A 23,822-nucleotide genomic window follows, 5' to 3' on the forward strand; every position below is an offset into this window, starting at 1 on the left:
ATGGCCCACCATACCCGATTTTTGATTGTATACCCACCCTGATGGGTAATTTGTATGTGAAATGACCCCCCCCCCCATTGTTAACACCACCCCACGATGAACGCCAAACCAAAGCGTGGTGAGCGCAGCGAGCCCGCGAGGGGCGGCGGTACACGTCCTCCGACCTTTTCATACCCCCACTATCCACATCGGCGTGGAGTTCATTTTATATAGTGTGGCGAGCGCAGCGAGCCACCGAGCCCAAAGCGTGGCGAGCGCGAGGGGACGCGTAATACCTGTGAAGTAATGCGGGTCCACTCACCACGCTTCGGGCTCCGTGGCTCACTGCGCTCACCACACTATATAAATTCAACTCCACGCCGACGTGGATAGTGGGGGTATGAAAAGGAGGACACGTACCGCTGCGCTCGCCATGCTTCGGGTTGGCGTCGATCGTGGGGTGGCGTTAACAATTGGGGGGGGGGCATTTGACCCATCAGGGTGGGTATACAATGAAAATTGGGGTCTAGGGGTGCATTTTACATTGGGCCAAATGTAAAATCGGGTCTCAGGGACCATTTTACATTGGTTCCAAAAATCGGGTCGATCGCATCGCATGCGATTTGGTTGCATGCGATGCGATCGAAGCGATTTTTGCGAACCTGATGGATACAAATAAAATCGTTGGCGCCGTGCTAGGAAACAAGTACCCTTTTCTCTTTCTCTTTTACACTGCTCATCTTCCTGATCCATAGCCAAAATTGCTGGGTCACCGTATGATACAGCCCACCAAGAACCTTTGCAATCCGGTGGACTTTATGCAATAGCGAATACCTAACCGTATCAATGCCTATTTCCCTATAGACTGTAACCTTGCCACTTTTGACGGTCTGTAAATACCCAGTTTGTTGTATCACGGTTTCCATATGTAAAGTGCAACGGAATTTGCATGTTGGACCAAAAAATGTGTGTCCAGTCTCTTACTCCATCATAGAGGGCTCCTTGGTCTCCAGGATGTGGTCAGTGAGGATCCAGGGCATGGACATCTCAATGGGGAACTGGATGCGTCGTCCCATAGTGAGCTCCAAGAAGAACTCCCGGAACCAGAGCTGGGATAGGTCACAGCACTGCTGTAGCGCCTCTGCAATGAGTCAGGGGTACAAGACAAGGATTAAAGTCATTAGGTGTGACCAGCATAGGGGGAAATATACTATTTTACAAACAAAACAGATGGAATAAGGCCCTCATGTAGCTTGGTATATAAGCACATTAAATGTTATGCACCTAGGAAATTAGTGGGAGACCTCTAGGACTTCCGGCAAGTGGGCAATACTTCCTCAATGACGCTTATCTGCCTGCATTGTGGGTGTGCACATGCCGTGATGACCCACTTTACCAAGCTCTGTATGCCTCAGTGGCTACCAAGGGGGCTTGATAAAGCCATCAGCAGAATGACTGGCCTAGTCTCAGTGCCATTAAGTCACATTCATCTCTTCCTTTCATACCTCCGCTCCACACTAGAGATGGGCAAAGTGACTCACTAATTGATCGCTCAGTGAATAGAGCCATTCTTTAGGACATCTCACTAGCTCACTTTGAATATAAAGAATAGTTATTTACGGTTTGAGTGTACTAAGTGTAGTATCTATTCCTTTTATTTACATTTCAACTGCTTCTAGTAATGTAAAGCGAATTTCGAACATTAATCTCACAGGTGGATATTTTCACTTATTTTTCTATTTATCCTGATACTTTTTTTTAAAGCAATGCAATACTCTCCGGAGTTAGTACATCTCAGCTGCCACAGGTGGCAGTGCTGAGCTCAGACATGGGGTGGAGTGGACTCTGCGGAGCTGGATGAACTACAATACCCTGATGACTCCTTAATCCTTGCAAGTAGTTCAGTTCAGTGAGTTCAGCAGTTCACTGATTCATACAGATCACTGACTCATACTGTCCAAATGAGTCAGTCAGTACAGGTCCTCTAAGCTACCATGTGTATCACTGCTGTGCTCGGGCAAATGCATTTTATGAAAACGAAACTGAACATATTAACAATAGGCCTCCAAGAAGAACTGAAGAATGACCGTTCACCTTTTAGTTAGCAACAGCTCACTCGCTCTTTTAAAAGAACCGTTCAAAAGAGCCGGTTCACTCACGGAGGTCCCGTCTCTACTCCGCACCTCCCAAAGGGGAGGTATGAAAACCAGGCAGATAACTACTAGTTTTACTAGCTGCAATCTGCAATGGGACATAGACTGAGAACTGCAATACACTATTGTCTGAAACCAATAAAGACTTGTTTTCGGGATCCTTGTCAGGGCATACAGACATATTAAGTGTACTCACACATTTCACTCATAGAGAATTCAAATCCCGCATTCTTGGGAAAACAAAATGGCTACCTATGTATTGTGTATACACGCATTAACCCCCCATGCAGTACGTACCACTGAAGTTGAGCAGGTGAGTGAAGAAAAATGAATGTTTGTGGAACTCCTCTATAGCCTGCACAATCGGGCCATCCAGGCTGCTGCGTAACGTCTTTTTAGAACCACTCTTATCAGCAATTAATGATTCCAGCATTGTACGGACCATGTATAGCTGCAAGGGGAAGAGAAGACAAGTCAAAAGGGTAGAAAAATTGTAAATGCTTGAAAACAAAAGAGCAAATTGGGGTGTGGGATTCTGCAGACTCAATGCAGAATCCCCTACTCAGACTCATGCAGGTTTTATATTGTATTTTCCTGCATTGAACTTTTTTTTCCCATATTCCTCCCTGGGGTTTGCAATACTGTCAATAAAAATGCAACAATTAAAAAAACAGAAACATGTGAAATGTTGTTTGCTGCACACTGCCATATCTTGGTGAAAATCTACCTGAATTCTAAAACTCTGTTTACCGAATGCACACACCGAACAAAATCACATCAAATGAAATATAAATGTTAAACACTTATGCTTTAATTAATGATTTTATTGCTCTGATATGTTCCGGGTTACCGTTTTACATTAGATTACTAGGAAAACCTACATTTAAATCTACAGGAGATATTAAAAGGGCATTGATACAGACCTGAGTGCTGGAGGGTCCCACAGCTCTCCGAGGAACTTTAATGTCAAAGCCTCCTTTGGGGTCCTTCTCCCCTCGCAGACATGGGTCATTGGGGGGCTCTCGGCCTGCTTCCCAATCACAGATAGTCTTCCGTATTGCCTGCAGAACACTGAGCAAACACAAAGCAGAAACATCTCACAAACAGATGGCATGGCTACACGCCACTCTTCACGTGTGTGTGTACAGTATGTGTGTGTGTGTGTGTGCCTCTAGATCAGTGGTTCCCAACCCTGGTACTCAAGTACCCCCAACAGTGCACGTTTTCCAGGTCACCCGGCAGGTGCACTCATTATTCAGGCACATTTGAAAAGATCCACAGGTGGAGCTAATTATAGCACTTGTGATTCTGTGTGGAGACCTGCAAAACATGCACTGTTTGGGGTACTTGAGGACCAGGGTTGGGAACCACTGCTCTAGGGGAAGGGCTATCGCTTAAGTACTGTGGAGCAGAATGCAAAGTGGATGACTGATCCTAAGTGGACACCTACAGTATATGTCCTTATTTCACTCACCTTATCAACACGTTCTTCTTCTTGCGCACGGCCTGGCGCAGTGGCTCCCGCAGGGCGCTCTGGGCAAAGTCCTGCAGAGCTGCGTATATGGTATTACGTATGGCTTGATTAAACACACTTTCCATGCGGCCCATGAGAACCTGCAGACCCTTCACCATGGCAATCACCTGAATAAAAGCGATTGAGAACACAAAAGCAAAAATAAACACCATTATGTTCATAAAGTTAAGGCAGGCGACAACAAGCCTCAATGTCAGTTACTTTTACAAATTACAGGATATGTGCGCTGATCCTTGCACATATCTTGCTGTAGCCACCCAATAGGAAACCTCCAGAGTCTCTCTCCGCCAATCAGGACATGGCAGGATGGTTAAAATGAATCTCCTGAGCTCAGGCATGACCCCTAGTTGGATTCATAAACTACCCATAGCGTGACAATATGAAAGTATGGCCATCAATTAGTCTACTATCAATGGTGCCATTAGGGGTTTATTCCGATGGCAGGAAACCATTACTGAGAAACCATCAATGGTCTACTCAGTGACCACATACCTTGCTAATGTACATGGATATGTAGTGCTGACATGTAGGCAGACTTCTCTCACCTCTACAAAGGCAAATTTTTCCTCGCTGGTGTAGTTATATCGCGTAGCCCGCTCATACTCCTCCGCCGTGCCTGGGCAATCTTTGTTACAGAACTTGTCTGTAGGATGCACCAGCTTCCAGGAATACTGAAAGAGGAAGTGCACAGTGTCACAGGCCTCATGTAAGTGGTGCAGAAACAGCCATAGTGTGACTGGCCTCATGTAAGTGGTGCAGAGACAGCGATAGTGTGACTGGCCTCATGTAAGTGGTGCAGAGACAGCCATAGTGTGACAGGCCTCATGTAAGTGGTGCAGAGACAGCCATAGTGTGACAGGCCTCATGTAAGTGGTGCAGAAACAGCCATAGCGTAACAAGCCTCATATAAGTGGTGCAGACACAGCCATAGCGTAACAAGTCTCATGTAAGTGGTGCAGAGACAGCCATAGTGTGACAGGCCTCATGTAAGTGGTGCAGAAACAGCCATAGCGTAACAAGCCTCATGTTAGTGGTGCAGAGACAGCCATAGCATAACAAGCTTCATGTAAGTGGTGCAGAGACAGCCATAGTGTGACAGGCCTCATGTAAGTGGTGCAGAGACAGCCATAGTGTGACAGGCCTCATGTAAGTGGTGCAGAGACAGCCATAGTGTGACAGGCCTCATGTAAGTGGTGCAGAGACAGCCATAGTGTGACAAGCCTCATGTAAGTGGTGCAGAGACAGCCATAGCGTGACAAGCCTCATGTAAGTGGTGCAGAGACAGCCATAGTGTGACAGGCCTCATGTAAGTGGTGCAGAGACAGCCATAGCGTAACAAGCCTCATGTAAGTGGTGCAGAGACAGCCATAGTGTGACAAGCCTCATGTAAGTGGTGCAGAGACAGCCATAGTGTGACAGGCCTCATGTAAGTGGTGCAGAGACAGCCATAGCGTAACAAGCCTCATGTAAGTGGTGCAGAGACAGCCATAGCGTGACAAGCCTCATGTAAGTGGTGCAGAGACAGCCATAGCGTAACAAGCCTCATATAAGTGGTGCAGACACAGCCATAGCGTAACAAGTCTCATGTAAGTGGTGCAGAGACAGTCATAGTGTAACAAGCCTCATGTAAGTGGTGCAGAGACAGCCATAGTGTGACAAGCCTCATGTAAGTGGTGCAGAGACAGCCATAGCGTGACAAGCCTCATGTAAGTGGTGCAGAGCCAGCCATAGCGTAACAAGCCTCGTGTAAGTGGTGCAGAGACAGCCATAGTGTGACAGGCCTCATGTAAGTGGTGCAGAGACAGCCATAGCGTAACAAGCCTCATGTAAGTGGTGCAGAGACAGCCATAGTGTGACAAGCCTCATGTAAGTGGTGCAGAGACAGCCATAGTGTGACAGGCCTCATGTAAGTGGTGCAGAGACAGCCATAGCGTAACAAGCCTCATGTAAGTGGTGAAGAGACAGCCATAGCGTGACAAGCCTCATGTAAGTGGTGCAGAGACAGCCATAGCGTAACAAGCCTCATATAAGTGGTGCAGACACAGCCATAGCGTAACAAGTCTCATGTAAGTGGTGCAGAGACAGTCATAGTGTAACAAGCCTCATGTAAGTGGTGCAGAGACAGCCATAGTGTGACAAGCCTCATGTAAGTGGTGCAGAGACAGCCATAGTGTGACAGGCCTCATGTAAGTGGTGCAGAGACAGCCATAGCTTGACAAGCCTCATGTAAGTGTTGCAGAGACAGCCATAGCGTAACAAGCCTCATGTAAGTGTTGCAGAGACAGCCATAGCGTAACAAGCCTCATGTAAGTGGTGCAGAGACAGCCATAGTGTGACAAGCCTCATGTAAGTGGTGCAGAGACAGCCATAGCGTAACAAGCCTCATGTAAGTGGTGAAGAGACAGCCATAGCGTGACAAGCCTCATGTAAATGGTGCAGAGACAGCCATAGTGTGACAAGCCTCATGTAAATGGTGCAGAGACAGCCATAGTGTGACAAGCCTCATGTAAGTGGTGCAGAGACAGTCATAGTGTAACTAGCCTCATGTAAGTGGCGAAGAGACAGTCATAGTGTAACAAGCCTCATGTAAGTGGTGCAGAGACAGCCATAGCGTGACAAGCCTCATGTAAGTGGTGCAGAGACAGCCATAGCGTGACAAGCCTCATGTAAGTGGTGCAGAGACAGCCATAGCGTGACAAGCCTCATGTAAATGGTGCAGAGACAGCCATAGTGTGACAAGCCTCATGTAAGTGGTGCAGAGACAGTCATAGCGTAACTAGCCTCATGTAAGTGGCGAAAAGACAGTCATAGTGTAACAAGCCTCATGTAAGTGGTGCAGACACAGCCATAGTGTGACAAGCCTTGCAGAGACGGCCATAGCTTGACAAGCCTCATGTAAGTGTTGCAGAGACAGCCATAGCGTAACAAGCCTCATGTAAGTGGTGCAGAGACAGCCATAGCGTAACAAGCCTCATGTAAGTGGTGCAGAGACAGCCATAGTGTGACAAGCCTCATGTAAGTGGTGCAGAGACAGCCATAGCGTAACAAGCCTCATGTAAGTGGTGCAGAGACAGCCATAGTGTAACAAGCCTCATGTAAGTGGTGAAGAGACAGCCATAGTGTGACAAGCCTCATGTAAGTGGTGCAGAGACAGCCATAGCGTGACAAGCCTCATGTAAGTGGTGCAGAGACAGCCATAGCGTGACAAGCCTCATGTAAGTGGTGCAGAGACAGCCATAGTGTGACAAGCCTCATGTAAGTGGTGCAGAGACAGTCATAGCGTAACTAGCCTCATGTAAGTGGTGCAGAGACAGCCATAGCGTAACAAGCCTCATGTAAGTGGTGCAGAGACAGCCATAGTGTGACCGGCCTCATGTAAGTGTTGCAGAGACAGCCATAGCGTGACATAGTGTGACAAGCCTCATGTAAGTGGTGCAGAGACAGCCATAGTGTAACAAGCCTCATGTAAGTGGTGCAGAGACAGCTATAGTGTGACAAGCCTCATGTAAGTGGTGCAGAGACAGCCATAGCGTGACAAGCCTCATGTAAGTGGTGTAGAGACAGCCATAGCATGATAAGCCTCATGTAAGTGGTGCAGAGACAGCCATAGCGTAACTAGCCTCATGTAAGTGGTGAAGAGACAGTCATAGTGTAACAAGCCTCATGTAAGTGGTGCAGAGAAAGCCATAGTGTGACAAGCCTTGCAGAGACAGCAATAGCTTGACAAGCCTCATGTAAGTGTTGCAGAGACAGCCATAGCTTGACAAGCCTCATGTAAGTGTTGCAGAGACAGCCATAGCGTAACAAGCCTCATGTAAGTGGTGCAGAGACAGCCATAGCGTAACAAGCCTCATGTAAGTGGTGCAGAGACAGCCATAGTGTGACAAGCCTCATGTAAGTGGTGCAGAGACAGCCATAGCGTAAGAAGCCTCATGTAAGTGGTGAAGAGACAGCCATAGTGTGACAAGCCTCATGTAAGTGGTGCAGAGACAGCCATAGCGTGACAAGCCTCATGTAAGTGGTGCAGAGACAGCCATAGCGTGACAAGCCTCATGTAAGTGATGCAGAGACAGCCATAGTGTGACAAGCCTCATGTAAGTGGTGCAGAGACAGTCATAGCGTAACTAGCCTCATGTAAGTGGTGCAGAGACAGCCATAGCGTAACAAGCCTCATGTAAGTGGTGCAGAGACAGCCATAGCGTGACATAGTGTGACAGGCCTCATGTAAGTGGTGCAGAGACAGCCATAGTGTGACAAGCCTCATGTAAGTGGTGCAGAGACAGCCATAGCGTGACAAGCCTCATGTGAGTGGTGCAGAGACAGCCATAGTGTGAAAAGCCTCATGTAAGTGGTGCAGAGACAGCCATAGTGTGACAGGCCTCATGTAAGTGGTGCAGAGACAGCCATAGCGTGACAAGCCTCATGTAAGTGGTGCAGAGACAGCCATAGCGTAACAAGCCTCATGTAAGTGGTGCAGAGACAGCCATAGCGTGACAAGCCTCATGTAAGTGGTGCAGAGAAAGCCATAGTGTGACAAGCCTTGCAGAGACAGCAATAGCTTGACAAGCCTCATGTAAGTGTTGCAGAGACAGCCATAGCTTGACAAGCCTCATGTAAGTGTTGCAGAGACAGCCATAGCGTAACAAGCCTCATGTAAGTGGTGCAGAGACAGCCATAGCGTAACAAGCCTCATGTAAGTGGTGCAGAGACAGCCATAGTGTGACAAGCCTCATGTAAGTGGTGAAGAGACAGCCATAGTGTGACAAGCCTCATGTAAGTGGTGCAGAGACAGCCATAGCGTGACAAGCCTCATGTAAGTGGTGCAGAGACAGCCATAGCGTGACAAGCCTCATGCAAGTGATGCAGAGACAGCCATAGTGTGACAAGCCTCATGTAAGTGGTGCAGAGACAGTCATAGCGTAACTAGCCTCATGTAAGTGGTGCAGAGACAGCCATAGCGTAACAAGCCTCATGTAAGTGGTGCAGAGACAGCCATAGCGTGACATAGTGTGACAGGCCTCATGTAAGTGGTGCAGAGACAGCCATAGTGTGACAGGCCTCATGTAAGTGGTGCAGAGACAGCCATAGCGTGACAAGCCTCATGTAAGTGGTGCAGAGACAGCCATAGCGTAACAAGCCTCATGTAAGTGGTGCAGAGACAGCCATAGCGTGACAAGCCTCATGTAAGTGGTGCAGAGAAAGCCATAGTGTGACAAGCCTCATGTAAGTAGTGCAGAGACAGCCATAGTGTGACAAGCCTCATGTAAGTGGTGCAGAGACAGCCATAGCGTAACAAGCCTCATGTAAGTGGTCCAGAGACAGCCATAGCGTGACAAGCCTCATGTAAGTGGTGCAGAGACAGCCATAGCGTAAGAAGCCTCATATAAGTGGTGCAGACACAGCTATAGCGTAACAAGCCTCATATAAGTGGTGCAGACACAGCCATAGCGTGACAAGCCTCATGTAAGTGGTGCAGAGACAGCCATAGTGTGACAGGCCTCATATAAGTGGTGCAGAGACAGCCATAGCGTGACAAGCCTCATGTAAGTGGTGCAGAGACAGCCATAGCGTAACAAGCCTCATGTAAGTGGTGCAGAGACAGCCATAGCGTAACAAGCCTCATGTAAGTGGTGCAGAGACAGCCATAGTGTGACAAGCCTCATGTAAGTGGTGCAGAGACAGCCATAGCGTGACAAGCCTCATGTAAGTGGTGCAGAGAAAGCCATAGTGTGACAAGCCTCATGTAAGTAGTGCAGAGACAGCCATAGTGTGACAAGCCTCATGTAAGTGGTGCAGAGACAGTCATAGCGTAACAAGCCTCATGTAAGTGGTGCAGAGACAGCCATAGCGTGACAAGCCTCATGTAAGTGGTGCAGAGACAGCCATAGCGTAACAAGCCTCATGTAAGTGGTGAAGAGACAGCCATAGTGTGACAAGCCTCATGTAAGTGGTGCAGAGACAGCCATAGCGTGACAAGCCTCATGTAAGTGGTGCAGAGACAGCCATAGCGTGACAAGCCTCATGTAAGTGGTGCAGAGACAGCCATAGTGTGACAAGCCTCATGTAAGTGGTGCAGAGACAGTCATAGCATAACTAGCCTCATGTAAGTGGTGCAGAGACAGCCATAGCGTAACAAGCCTCATGTAAGTGGTGCAGAGACAGCCATAGTGTGACCGGCCTCATGTAAGTGTTGCAGAGACAGCCATAGTGTGACAAGCCTCATGTAAGTGGTGCAGAGACAGCCATAGCGTGACAAGCCTCATGTAAGTGGTGCAGAGACAGCCATAGTGTGACAAGCCTCATGTAAGTGGTGCAGAGACAGCCATAGCGTGACAAGCCTCATGTAAGTGGTGCAGAGAAAGCCATAGTGTGACAAGCCTCATGTAAGTAGTGCAGAGACAGCCATAGTGTGACAAGCCTCATGTAAGTAGTGCAGAGACAGCCATAGCGTGACAAGCCTCATGTAAGTGGTGCAGAGACAGCCATAGCGTAACAAGCCTCATGTAAGTGGTGCAGAGACAGCCATAGCGTGACAAGCCTCATGTAAGTGGTGCAGAGACAGCCATAGCGTGACAGGCCTCATGTAAGTGGTGCAGAGACAGCCATAGCGTGACATAGTGTGACAGGCCTCATGTAAGTGGTGCAGAGACAGCCATAGTGTGACAGGCCTCATGTAAGTGGTGCAGAGACAGCCATAGCGTGACAAGCCTCATGTAAGTGGTGCAGAGACAGCCATAGCGTAACAAGCCTCATGTAAGTGGTGCAGAGACAGCCATAGCGTGACAAGCCTCATGTAAGTGGTGCAGAGAAAGCCATAGTGTGACAAGCCTCATGTAAGTAGTGCAGAGACAGCCATAGTGTGACAAGCCTCATGTAAGTGGTGCAGAGACAGCCATAGCGTAACAAGCCTCATGTAAGTGGTGCAGAGACAGCCATAGCGTGACAAGCCTCATGTAAGTGGTGCAGAGACAGCCATAGCGTAAGAAGCCTCATATAAGTGGTGCAGACACAGCCATAGCGTAACAAGCCTCATATAAGTGGTGCAGACACAGCCATAGCGTGACAAGCCTCATGTAAGTGGTGCAGAGACAGCCATAGTGTGACAGGCCTCATATAAGTGGTGCAGAGACAGCCATAGCGTGACAAGCCTCATGTAAGTGGTGCAGAGACAGCCATAGCGTAACAAGCCTCATGTAAGTGGTGCAGAGACAGCCATAGCGTAACAAGCCTCATGTAAGTGGTGCAGAGACAGCCATAGTGTGACAAGCCTCATGTAAGTGGTGCAGAGACAGCCATAGCGTGACAAGCCTCATGTAAGTGGTGCAGAGAAAGCCATAGTGTGACAAGCCTCATGTAAGTAGTGCAGAGACAGCCATAGTGTGACAAGCCTCATGTAAGTGGTGCAGAGACAGCCATAGCGTAACAAGCCTCATGTAAGTGGTGCAGAGACAGCCATAGCGTAACAAGCCTCATGTAAGTGGTGCAGAGACAGCCATAGTGTGACCGGCCTCATGTAAGTGTTGCAGAGACAGCCATAGTGTGACAAGCCTCATGTAAGTGGTGCAGAGACAGCCATAGCGTGACAAGCCTCATGTAAGTGGTGCAGAGAAAGCCATAGTGTGACAAGCCTCATGTAAGTAGTGCAGAGACAGCCATAGTGTGACAAGCCTCATGTAAGTGGTGCAGAGACAGCCATAGCGTGACAAGCCTCATGTAAGTGGTGCAGAGAAAGCCATAGTGTGACAAGCCTCATGTAAGTAGTGCAGAGACAGCCATAGTGTGACAAGCCTCATGTAAGTAGTGCAGAGACAGCCATAGCGTGACAAGCCTCATGTAAGTGGTGCAGAGACAGCCATAGCGTAACAAGCCTCATGTAAGTGGTGCAGAGACAGCCATAGCGTGACAAGCCTCATGTAAGTGGTGCAGAGACAGCCATAGCGTGACAGGCCTCATGTAAGTGGTGCAGACACAGCCATAGCGTAACAAGCCTCATGTAAGTGGTGAAGAGACAGCCATAGTGTGACAAGCCTCATGTAAGTGGTGCAGAGACAGCCATAGCGTGACAAGCCTCATGTAAGTGGTGCAGAGACAGCCATAGCGTGACAAGCCTCATGTAAGTGGTGCAGAGACAGCCATAGTGTGACAAGCCTCATGTAAGTGGTGCAGAGACAGTCATAGCATAACTAGCCTCATGTAAGTGGTGCAGAGACAGCCATAGTGTGACCGGCCTCATGTAAGTGTTGCAGAGACAGCCATAGCGTGACATAGTGTGACAGGCCTCATGTAAGTGGTGCAGAGACAGCCATAGTTTAACAAGCCTCATGTAAGTGGTGCAGAGACAGCCATAGTGTGACAAGCCTCATGTAAGTGGTGCAGAGACAGCCATAGTGTGAAAAGTCTCATGTAAGTGGTGCAGACACAGCCATAGCGTAACAAGCCTCATATAAGTGGTGCAGACACAGCCATAGCGTGACAAGCCTCATGTAAGTGGTGCAGAGACAGCCATAGTGTGACAAGCCTCATGTAAGTGGTGCAGAGACAGCCATAGCGTGACAAGCAAACAGTTATACAATGTAAACACACAAAATAGAGTTATATGAGCTAACAGTTAGAAGTTTCTAGAGCTTATCTATGTAACAAGCGAGAAAATGTGTGTGTGTGTGTGTGTGTGTGTGTGTGTTAGGCATGGCATGGTGGTGTGGTTTGATCAGGATTAGTCACACCCTCATATATGATGTACACACACTGTCATGCTCTAATACATAATATACACACACTGTCACACTATCATATATAGTATACACACCCACTGTCATTCTCTCATACTGTATATAATATACACACACACACTGTCCCACTATTATATATAGGGGGTATTCAATCCGGGCTGTTTTGTCTAGCTTCCAACACTAATTTTGCAATCAGAATTCAATGAATTCAACTGTCGAGTTTTGGAAAGTCCGTAGATCGCTGCGGATTGTCAAAAACTGTCCACGGATTATCAGAAAACGGACACAGATTCAACAATCCACGGCCGTTTCCGTCAAAACAGATTTGTTTGATTTTGCCGTGTAACTTATTGCCACTTTAAAAAAATGGGAAAACCCTCCCAAAAACTCTCAGCCTATTACATTTGGCCCAAAATCTTTATATAATAAGCGAGAAAGTTTGTACTTTCCGGTTGTACTTTACGCACAGTTTTGTACCTAGCTACACCAAATTTGGCATGGTGGTTTGTAGTTTGACCAGGATTAGGTTTTAGCCCAGGCTTGAAGTTTGTCAGGGTCACATACTGTCACACTCTTATATATAATATACACACACTGTCACACTCTCAGACCTAATACACACACACTGTCACACTCTCATACCTATTATACACACTGTCACACTCTCAGACCTAATATACACACTGTCACAGTCTCAGACCTAATATACACACGGTCACACTCTCATACATAATATACACACACTGTTACACTCTCATACATAATATACATACACTGTCACACTCTCTGACCTAATATACGCACTGTTACACTCTCATACATAATATACACTGACACACTCTCATACATAATATACACACACTGTTACACTCTCATACATAATATACATACACTGTCACACTCTCATACATAATATACACACTGTTACACTCTCAGACCTAATATACATACACTGTCACACTCTCATACATAATATACACACACTGTTACACTCTCATACATAATATACACACACTGTTACACTCTCATACATAATATACATACACTGTCACACTCTCATACATAATATACACACTGTTACACTCTCAGACCTAATATACATACACTGTCACACTCTCATACATAATATACACACACTGTTACACTCTCAGACCTAATATACACACTGTCACACTCTCATACATAATATACACACACTGTTACACTCTCATACATAATATACACAAACTGTTACACTCTCATACATAATATACATACACTGTCACACTCTCTGACCTAATATACACACTGTCACACTCTCATACATAATATACACACACTGTCAGTCTTAGACCTAATATACACACTGTCACAGTCTTAGACGTAATATACACACTGTCACACGCTCAGACCTAATATACACACTGTTACACTCTCATACATAATATACACACACTGTTACACTCTCATACATAATATACATACACTGTCACACTCTCATACATAATATACACACTGTTACACTCTCAGACCTAATATACATACACTGTCACACTCTCATACATAATATACACACACTGCTACACTTTCAGACCTAATATACATACTGTCACACTCTCATACATAATATACACACACTGTTACACTCTCATACATAAAATACATACACTGTCACACTCTCTGACCTAATATACGCACTGTCACAGTCTTAGACGTAATATACACACTGTCACACTCTCATACATAATATACACACACTGTCACACTCCCATACATAATTTACACACCCACTGTCACAGTCTCAGACCTAATATACACACTGTCACACTCTCATACATAATATACACACACTGTCAGTCTTAGACCTAATATACACACTGTCACAGTCTTAGACGTAATATACACACTGTCACACGCTCAGACCTAATATACACACTGTTACACTCTCATACATAATATACACACACTGTTACACTCTCATACATAATATACATACACTGTCACACTCTCATACATAATATACACACTGTTACACTCTCAGACCTAATATACACACACTGTCACACTCTCATACATAATATACACTGTCACACTCTCATACATAATATACACACACACTGTTACACTCTCATACATAATATACATACACTGTCACACTCTCATACATAATATACACACTGTTACACTCTCAGACCTAATATACATACACTGTCACACTCTCATACATAATATACACACTGTTACACTCTCAGACCTAATATACATACACTGTCACACTCTCATACATAATATACACACACTGTTACACTCTCAGACCTAATATACACACTGTCACACTCTCATACATAATATACACACACTGTTACACTCTCATACATAATATACACAAACTGTTACACTCTCATACATAATATACATACACTGTCACACTCTCTGACCTAATATACACACTGTCACACTCTCATACATAATATACACACACTGTCACACTCCCATACATAATTTACACACCCACTGTCACAGTCTCAGACCTAATATACACACTGTCACACTCTCATACATAATATACACACACTGTCAGTCTTAGACCTAATATACACACTGTCACAGTCTTAGACGTAATATACACACTGTCACACGCTCAGACCTAATATACACACTGTTACACTCTCATACATAATATACACACACTGTTACACTCTCATACATAATATACATACACTGTCACACTCTCATACATAATATACACACTGTTACACTCTCAGACCTAATATACACACACTGTCACACTCTCATACATAATATACACTGTCACACTCTCATACATAATATACACACACACTGTTACACTCTCATACATAATATACATAAACTGTCACACTCTCATACATAATATACACACTGTTACACTCTCAGACCTAATATACATACACTGTCACACTCTCATACATAATATACACACTGTTACACTCTCAGACCTAATATACATACACTGTCACACTCTCATACATAATATACACACTGTTACATACATAATATACACACACTGTTACACTCTCATACATAATATACACACACTGTTACACTCTCATACATAATATACATACACTGTCACACTCTCATACATAATATACACACACTGCTACACTTTCAGACCTAATATACACACACTGTCACACTCTCATACATAATATACACACACTGTCACACTCTCATACATAATATACACACACTGTCACACTCTCATACATAATATACACACACTGTCACACTCTCATACATAATATACACACACTGTCAGTCTTAGACCTAATATACACACTGTCACAGTCTTAGACGTAATATACACACTGTCACACGCTCAGACCTAATATACACACACTGTTACACTCTCATACATAATATACACACACTGTTACAGTCTTAGACGTAATATACACACTGTCACACTCTCATACATAATATAGGGGGTTATTCTAGTCCATTCTTTCTGACAAAATCCTTCTTAAATGGACAAAACCATGTGCACTGCGGGTGGGGCAGATGTAACTTGTGCAGAGAGAATTAGATTTGGGTGGGGTTTTTCTTCAAAGTGAGATCTATATTGAAGTGTAAAATCATGCAGTCAGTATTTTCCCTGCACAGAAACAAAATAACTCACCCAAATCTAATTCTCTCTGCACATGTTGCATCTGCCCCCCTGCAGTGCACGTGGTTTTGTCCATCTAAGAAGGATTTTGTCAGAAAGAATGAACTAGAATAAACCCCATACACACACTGTCACACTCTCAGACCTAATGAAGTAAAACCCCACCCAAATCTAACTCTCTCTGACCCACCTGCAGTGCACATGGTTTTGTCCATTTGTGAAGGAATTTGCCTTTGTAAATGAACCAGAATAACCCCCAAAGTGTGTGTTTGTCTGATTGTCCTTTACGCAAGGCCTTGATGGGATGTTGCCCATAGGAACCAATCATATTCTACCTAATCTGATTGGTTGCTATGGGCAACACCCCATCTTCGATAGAACTCCCATCTAAGTAAATTTACCCCAATAAATCTAATGTTATGTGGGCTGAGTAAATGCATTCTGAGTGACCTACATGCCCACCTGTCCAACACATAGCCAGGTTTGTGCTGTACATTAGACAAACACTGGCAGACACCACAATGCTTTGCATCACAATATGTATAACACTGTGATCTGACCGCAACCTTAACCTGCACCCTGCACGTCCGTCACTGGGAGGTGCACAGACAGCTTAGCCATAGTAAATCTCTACAGATAACCCTAGAACCTGTATTACAGTAAACTTACCACTTCCATGACATGGGCGCTCCACTTAGACAGGAGCTGGAGTCCCCGGAGAGCCAGGTCAAATAGCTCCCTGTACTCCTCATCGGATTTCTGGCTGTCCAGGCCGGATCCAGTGACAACCTGCCAATGACAAGACTCACTTGTAACGCCTTTAAGTTTTGCAGTTTCAATATCTATGGGATGATGACAGTAGAAAATGAGTTTGTCTAGGGTACAAGTGACCTCTTATTTATTCTTCCTTGCATGCTCTTTTGGGATGTCCTCAGGGTTGAACAGGAGAATGTCAGAATATCAGGTTGTGGCATTGTAAAAGTGCCACGGCAGGTAATAGCTATGGATGTATATGATATATGTAGTACAAGGGTAGTTGCTATATTCTAGTGGGCTAATGGACCTCTCCTACTTCGGACCTTGCCCCCCCGTCACATGAGAGGTCCTTTCTCTCACTATGAAATGGACCTGACTGTAGTACAAGCTCCCCCTTCCACAACAGAAGCACAGGAATGGATTTTTTTTATGTGGTGCCTACAAATGTACCTGTGACCACACATTAGAGAGGTCACCATTTGTCTTGAATCTGCTCTCATCAGTAACATACAAATAGACTCTGGGGGACTTGATCCCAGGTCCTGTGAATAGATGAGCAACCTTGATTGGCTGACTTTACTCACCACATATATAAGATACTGACCCTTGGTTTTGTCTCAGAACAGCTCCGGCTCTGATTTCCCTGACTTTGTCCATGGATCCCCCCATTGGCTACCAACAACTGTCTTATAATTCACACAGTGGCATACCCTGTGCTGTACTACCTATGACACAGTGGGGTTTATTTTCTAAGATGGGAATTCTATCTATTATGTTCTAGAAGGTGCTAAATAAATAGGAACTCAGTTCTGATTGGTTGCCCATAGCAACATCACATCTTCAATAGAACTCCCATCTAAGTAAATAAACCCCAGTGTGTATGTATGAGATGAGTACACAGTATGGAAACACATTACAAACTCTTATAAGCACATCTCTCAATAGTACAGAAGTCCAATCGCCAATGTGGCACATAATAAACAAATAATGCCAACTGAAATCTTGTGCATGTATATGTTAGTCACTCCACAACGTGTCTTGTGCCTCAATAGTTTTAGTTTGTGCCTCATGACTTAACGGTGATATACCCCCTATGAGAAAAGCACCAACGTCAAAGTTCTGCGGTACAAAAGCATAAGTAAATAGATTTCCTTACCTCACTGTTGCTGTAGCGAGCCAGCTCGGAGATGAAACGTATGTGGTCGTCTCGTATCTGTACCATCTGTTCACAAATATTGTACTGGGGGCTGATACTGCTCTGGGTGCAGGTCCACCTGGGCAGGAAACAGCTGCTTAAGCCTGCGGATCGGCCTCAGTTGGTTGGTACTCAGGGGTAAATGTATGAAGCTTGGAGAAGTGGCATCTAACCCCATAAAAAATATGTGCTAGGTGATTATGCTCCAGCCAATCAGCTGCTAACTGTCAATTTACATATTCGAGCTGATTGGCTGGTGCTTTATCACTTTGCACAGAACACATTTTTTATGGGGATAAATACCACTTCTCCAAGCTTCATACATTTACCCCTCAGTAGGTTGGTATAGTACAACTCACATTGCAATTCTGGCCATTTTTTAGGTCTTTTTTTTTTGAATAAACAGTTTTTATTGATTTTCAATAAGGAAATTATACAACATACTTTGTGGTATAACAGTAAGAGTAATTTCTCATAGCATTAACAATAAACACGCTCTGTATTCAAACACTGAGAGGTGTGGATCTGGCCATGGACCTCCAGAATGCAGTAGAAGATATGTCATAGGGAAGAGCTCACGCCTAGAGCTAGAGTTTCCTTGGGTCAACACGGCCGTTTCCCTATAGTTCTATAAAGTATACATACATGAAATACTATTATATGCTTTATAGCCTATCTATCTAATAGGTAATAAACTAATAACAAATCAACTAAACATAGAGAAGAGGTAAAGAATAGTTAGAGAGATAGAAGGGGGGGGGGGGGGTGTCAGCTATTATGTATTGCTGGTATCATGCTACGACGTTGCATCCATTTATTTGCCCTCTTTCGAGCTACTCTTGGCCTCCGTAAGGTAGAGTACCTATTATGGAATGACAATCCAATGGTGGCAACGCTACACATGACATGAGTACAAATTCTGTCAATGTGAGATCTCAATTTGGTCTATCTAGAATTTAGTAGCTGGTGTGTGGTATCTCTAAGTAGAGACCATGACTGGTGTTCGGAGAACAGATACATTTTGGATTGTGTTTCGGCGTCCAGGGTGGAGATGTAACATCCCCACTTCTTACGAAATCTGAAATCTCCCTTGTTAGAAGATGTATAAAGGTACTTGCGGTCATAATACATTTGTTGTAAAGTCATCCTATGTAGATCACTGATCAAAGGACCAGTCCTGACCGTCCAATACTTAAGGATCAGCTTTTTAGAAATAGTAAAAAGTATGGTAAGTAACGGACCATAGTCCAAGTTGAGGCCCATCTAACCAGCCCGTAAAACTCAAGCACACACACGCTGCAGGTGTAGGAACTAAGCTGAGATGCATTTGGGAGTTTAAAAAGGCAAACAATTTGTTCCAATACCTTCTAATTTTGTAGCAATCCCAAAAGCAGTGCATGAGGGATGCCGACACTTTCCCACATTTTATGCATCTCCCCTCGTCCCCTGGGATGAAGTGAGCCCTGATGCTGGGAGGCATATTTTTTAGGTCTTAAGCCATAATTTAAAAGAGGATTAAATCTTTAGATAACATACATTTATTGGTGTATACGTAATATCATAATGTTTTACCTAAAGGTGTAATTCACTTTTTTTTTTATTACCCTTGGTTACTATGCATATCAGCTTTTTACTGAGCTACAGTAACAGTATTACCTGAGGTCACCAAACATAAATATAATTGACTAGCTGATATAATGGACTTGGGGGTTTAACTACTAAGCAAGCCATTGCTTTCTGATGTGTTAAAGCCCAATATGTAGAAAGGCAATGCTTTTTGCTATTGAAATCATTGGCCTTTAACATTTCAGGCCTAAATACGACAAGCAGATGCTTGCTTAGTAAATAAGCCACATGCTGAACAACACAAAAGAAAACCGAGACGATAAGCCCTAAATGTACTTACTAATGTCTCAAGAATGTGGTTCCAAACCAATCAACTACAGATGTCTGAGAGTGAAAAACCACCGTATGTATCCAAAGGTGCGGAAGGTTACTAAATTTGCTGGCATTCCCCTGTACCCCTGGAAGAGTAGAATGACCTCCCACATCCTGGAAGTGGACACCATGTAGACAGGAAAATGCCAAAAATTGGGTTAGGGGTGGGGCAAATATATTGTATTTCTATGAAAAACACATATTGACCTCTCCTGAGTGACCTACGGTTTGTGGAATTCCCCGCGAGTGGGCGGGGCCTAATGATGCATATAGCTGGGCCCTGCCCACATATCCAGCCGGTTTCATCTTTTCTATGGGCTTCTCTTGTAGGAGAAAGATATAAATTATGTAAGTATGCTGCATGGCTCACCCCAGCCCTATCTGAAGACTTGGTTTGACACTCATCATCATTATCATTTTCAAGCACTTACACCACCCTATACTAGGTACAAAAGAAACATCTGACAAAAGATGTATTAATGCCTACTCGGAATTTGCCAACACCATTACAAATAAATTGTGACTGTCTGTGGCACACTGGGAAAGGGATCTGGGGGTGGGATCCCAGGGTCCCATGAAGACCAACAGATGTGTTAACTTACCAGTGAGCCCTTTGCTGGCATTATTCCCAATGGAGCCAGTTGCAGGTCACCATGCCTTCGCTCTGTACATTTGAGAGAAGATAGCAGGGGCAGGAAGATGGCAGGATTAAAAAAGAAGCAGCGAGAATCAAGCTGCGAATCGGATACTGAAGGGGGCCTGCAGTGCAGGAAGTCAAAAGAACTATATGGAACTCACTCCGCAAACTCAGCGAAGTTAGATGTCTTTGGCTCCGTGTTACCTACTTATAGTGGGCATTAGGTGCTAGGTCCATTTAGTATTCCTTGCCCTGGCATTAGGCACAAAAGCTGCCTAAAGATTTCTCATTGGCCATTACGCCCTGATTTCTGCTTACTGTGCATAGTGGTATTAGGCCCATATTCTCTTTCCAGGCCTACTCTGCATATTGAATATTGTCCCCGATTATCCTACCAGGAGTACACTGCATATAAGTTATTGTCCCTGATTCTCCTACCAGGCCTATTCTGAATATTGGTAATTGCCCGTGATTCTCCTTCCAGGAGTACCCTGCATATTGGGTATTGTCCCTGATTCTCCTACCCGGCCTATTCTGCATATTGGGTATTATCCCTTATTCTCCTACCAGGCCTATTCTGAATATTGTTAATTGCCCCTGATCCTCCTACCAGGCCTACTCTGCATATTGGGCATTGTCCCTGATTCTCCTTCCATACCCACTCTGCATATTGGGCATTGCTTAGTGAGCCATATAACGCCACCCACCGGGCAAGCGATTGACTGCCCCCCGCTGCCGTCCACACATCCCTGCCACTTTGCGAGTGGATGTTTAGCATAAACATCCATTTGCAGGGTAGAATACGGGTGCAAAATCATTCGATGGTCGCCCCTAATCATATGATGGTCTTGACTTGACCTATAATTGCACCGTCCAGTCTGAGAATAGGGCAGGCGGCTGACATCCTGTAACGCCAGCCGCCCACCCCTGCAGGCAGCTGCACACCGGGCATGGGGATGCCCATCGTTTTCCTGGGTGCACCCAGCATTTTTGTGGTTATGCCCAGGAAATGCTGGGTGTCCCCATGTGAACGCCCCCTGCCCGCCTCCATATGACCCCCCTATGTGAACACACAGCAGCCCTGCACTTATGCAAATATGCGCAGAGCGCAAACATTGGTCCCCGTTGCAAATATGCTGTGGCCCAAACAGATTGGAATGAGGGTCATTGTCCTTAATTCTCCCAAGCCTATTCTGCATTATGAGCATTGTCCCTGATTCTCCTAACAGGACTATTCTGCACATCGGGCATTAAACCCCGTGTCTATGACCTACCCAAGAAAACCTATGCCCAGGTTCCCATTAACTTCACATTAGTATAATTAGGCCTATTACTATTTCACGTCACCTAGTTACCCCACAAAGAAGTTTATATAAGGATGCTGTGAGAGCACTGTGCCCACAGTAAAAGACGTGTAGCTAAGCGATAACGGGCCCTAAGTTGTATGTGTCCCTACCTGGGGGTTATTCTTCTAACATTCCTCACTTTCTTGAGGGAAGGAGTCCAGGAGGCACAAGCTATAGGTACTTGCTCCTCCTTCTCCTCACCAGGATCTAGCTTGTGAGAGTAACCTGTGGAGTGTATTATTTGTCTCTTATTTTACTGTATCTGTTCTGCAGTTGTGTTTCAGATAATCTATTTAGGATTCATATTAGACACAGTTGCTATACACCAGGTAGTGCAGCACACCCAGGCTAGGAGTTATTGATTATACACTAGGCCAGTTGATAGGCTAGGGTTATTGTTTATACACTAGGCCAGTTGATAGCTAGTGGGTTATTGTTTATACACTAGGCCAGTTGATAGGCTAGGGGTTATTGTTTATACACTAGGCCAGTTCATAGGCTAGGGGTTAATGTTTAAACACTAGGCCAGTTGATAGGCTAGGCGTTACTGTTTACACACTAGGCCAGTTGATAGGCTAGGCGTTACTGTTTACACACTAGGCCAGTTGATAGGCTAGGCGTTACTGTTTACACACTAGGCCAGTTGATAGGCTAGGCGTTACTGTTTATACACTAGGCCAGTTGATAGGCTAGGCGTTACTGTTTATATACTAGGCCAGTTGATAGGCTAGGGGTTATTGTTTATACACTAGGCCAGTTCATAGGCTAGGGGTTAATGTTTAAACACTAGGCCAGTTGATAGGCTAGGGTTATTGTTTATACACTAGGCCAGTTGATAGGCTAGGGTTATTGTTTATACACTAGGCCAGTTGATAGGCTAGGGTTATTGTTTATGCACTAGGCCAGTTGATAGGCTAGGGTTCTTGTTTATACACTAGGCCAGTTGATAGGCTAGGGTTATTGTTTATACACTAGGCCAGTTGATAGGCTAGGGTTATTGTTTATACACTAGGCCAGTTGATAGGCTAGGGTTATTGTTTATACACTAGGCCAGTTGATAGTGTAGGGCCAGTGGCCTTAATTAGTTGGCTGACTAGAAGGATTGGCACAGTGCTGTAGGGGAAGATTAGCTGTGCAGGATGGACAGTACTGCACTTCCATGCAGCTGTGATGTACATGGGAAGCAGCAAGCAGGGTGACAAGTGCAACACCAGTGTGTATCTACTTCTACTCTGTGTGGAACTGTATCTTTCCATCGCCACTACAGAAGTGCAATACAAACTAATAGCTAATTAATCAATTTAGCAATGTCACTCAGGTGCATAAAAGTGTGGGGTTATTCTAAACAAGAAACATCAACAAGTTTTCCCAGCACACCAAGGGGAAATAGCAATAAGATGTGGACACTACATGGTGACGTTGGTCTGGAGGCTTACCATATCTTTGAAAATATATGTAACTAAGATCCCTGAATTATCTACCACCATGTAGTGTTCACGGCTTATTGCTGATATCATTCTGTGTGCTGGGGATTCCTTTTTGCTTTTTCTTGCCACTACACAAGTAGGTGTGCTTGGGAGTGAGTGCTGGCCCTATGGAACCCCCAACTTACAATGTAACCGAACAAAGGGGTTATTCTGATTCACTCGGAAAGGCACAATTACCCTCTAATGGACAAAACCGGATGCACTGCAGGTGGGGCTGATATAACATGTGCAGAGAGAGTTAGATTTGGGGGAGTTATTTTGTTTCTGTGCAGGGTAAATACTGGCTGCTTTATTTTTACACTGCAATATAGATGCTATAGAAGCTTCTTTCCATTAGCCGTCCATCACCTGAACAATCCAATCAAAGCGAATGCAATCACAATATCAACAGCCAAACAACGTGTCCCTACTTGGCGACCTGACCTGACCTGACCACCATA

At 44.9% G+C, this 23,822-nt stretch overlaps 1 protein-coding gene across 3 annotated transcripts in view; it reads right to left on the minus strand.

Moving 5' to 3' along the window:
• CYFIP2 (cytoplasmic FMR1 interacting protein 2) overlaps positions 1–23,822 on the minus strand; it is an 80,598-nt gene that overhangs the window by 16,805 nt on the left and 39,971 nt on the right. For all 3 annotated transcript variants that reach the window (XM_083181710.1, XM_083181712.1, XM_083181711.1), the window contains exons 12-18: positions 17,936–18,053; positions 16,693–16,812; positions 4,212–4,337; positions 3,607–3,773; positions 3,056–3,203; positions 2,430–2,583; positions 964–1,120 (exon numbers count right to left, since the gene is read on the minus strand). In XM_083181710.1, coding sequence (XP_083037836.1) covers positions 964–1,120; positions 2,430–2,583; positions 3,056–3,203; positions 3,607–3,773; positions 4,212–4,337; positions 16,693–16,812; positions 17,936–18,053 — 990 coding nt within the window. The remainder of the gene's footprint in view (positions 1–963; positions 1,121–2,429; positions 2,584–3,055; positions 3,204–3,606; positions 3,774–4,211; positions 4,338–16,692; positions 16,813–17,935; positions 18,054–23,822) is intronic.

Source organism: Crinia signifera, chromosome 4 (genome assembly GCF_055691185.1).
Source record: "Crinia signifera chromosome 4, ASM5569118v1, whole genome shotgun sequence".
NCBI lineage: Eukaryota > Metazoa > Chordata > Amphibia > Anura > Myobatrachidae > Crinia > Crinia signifera.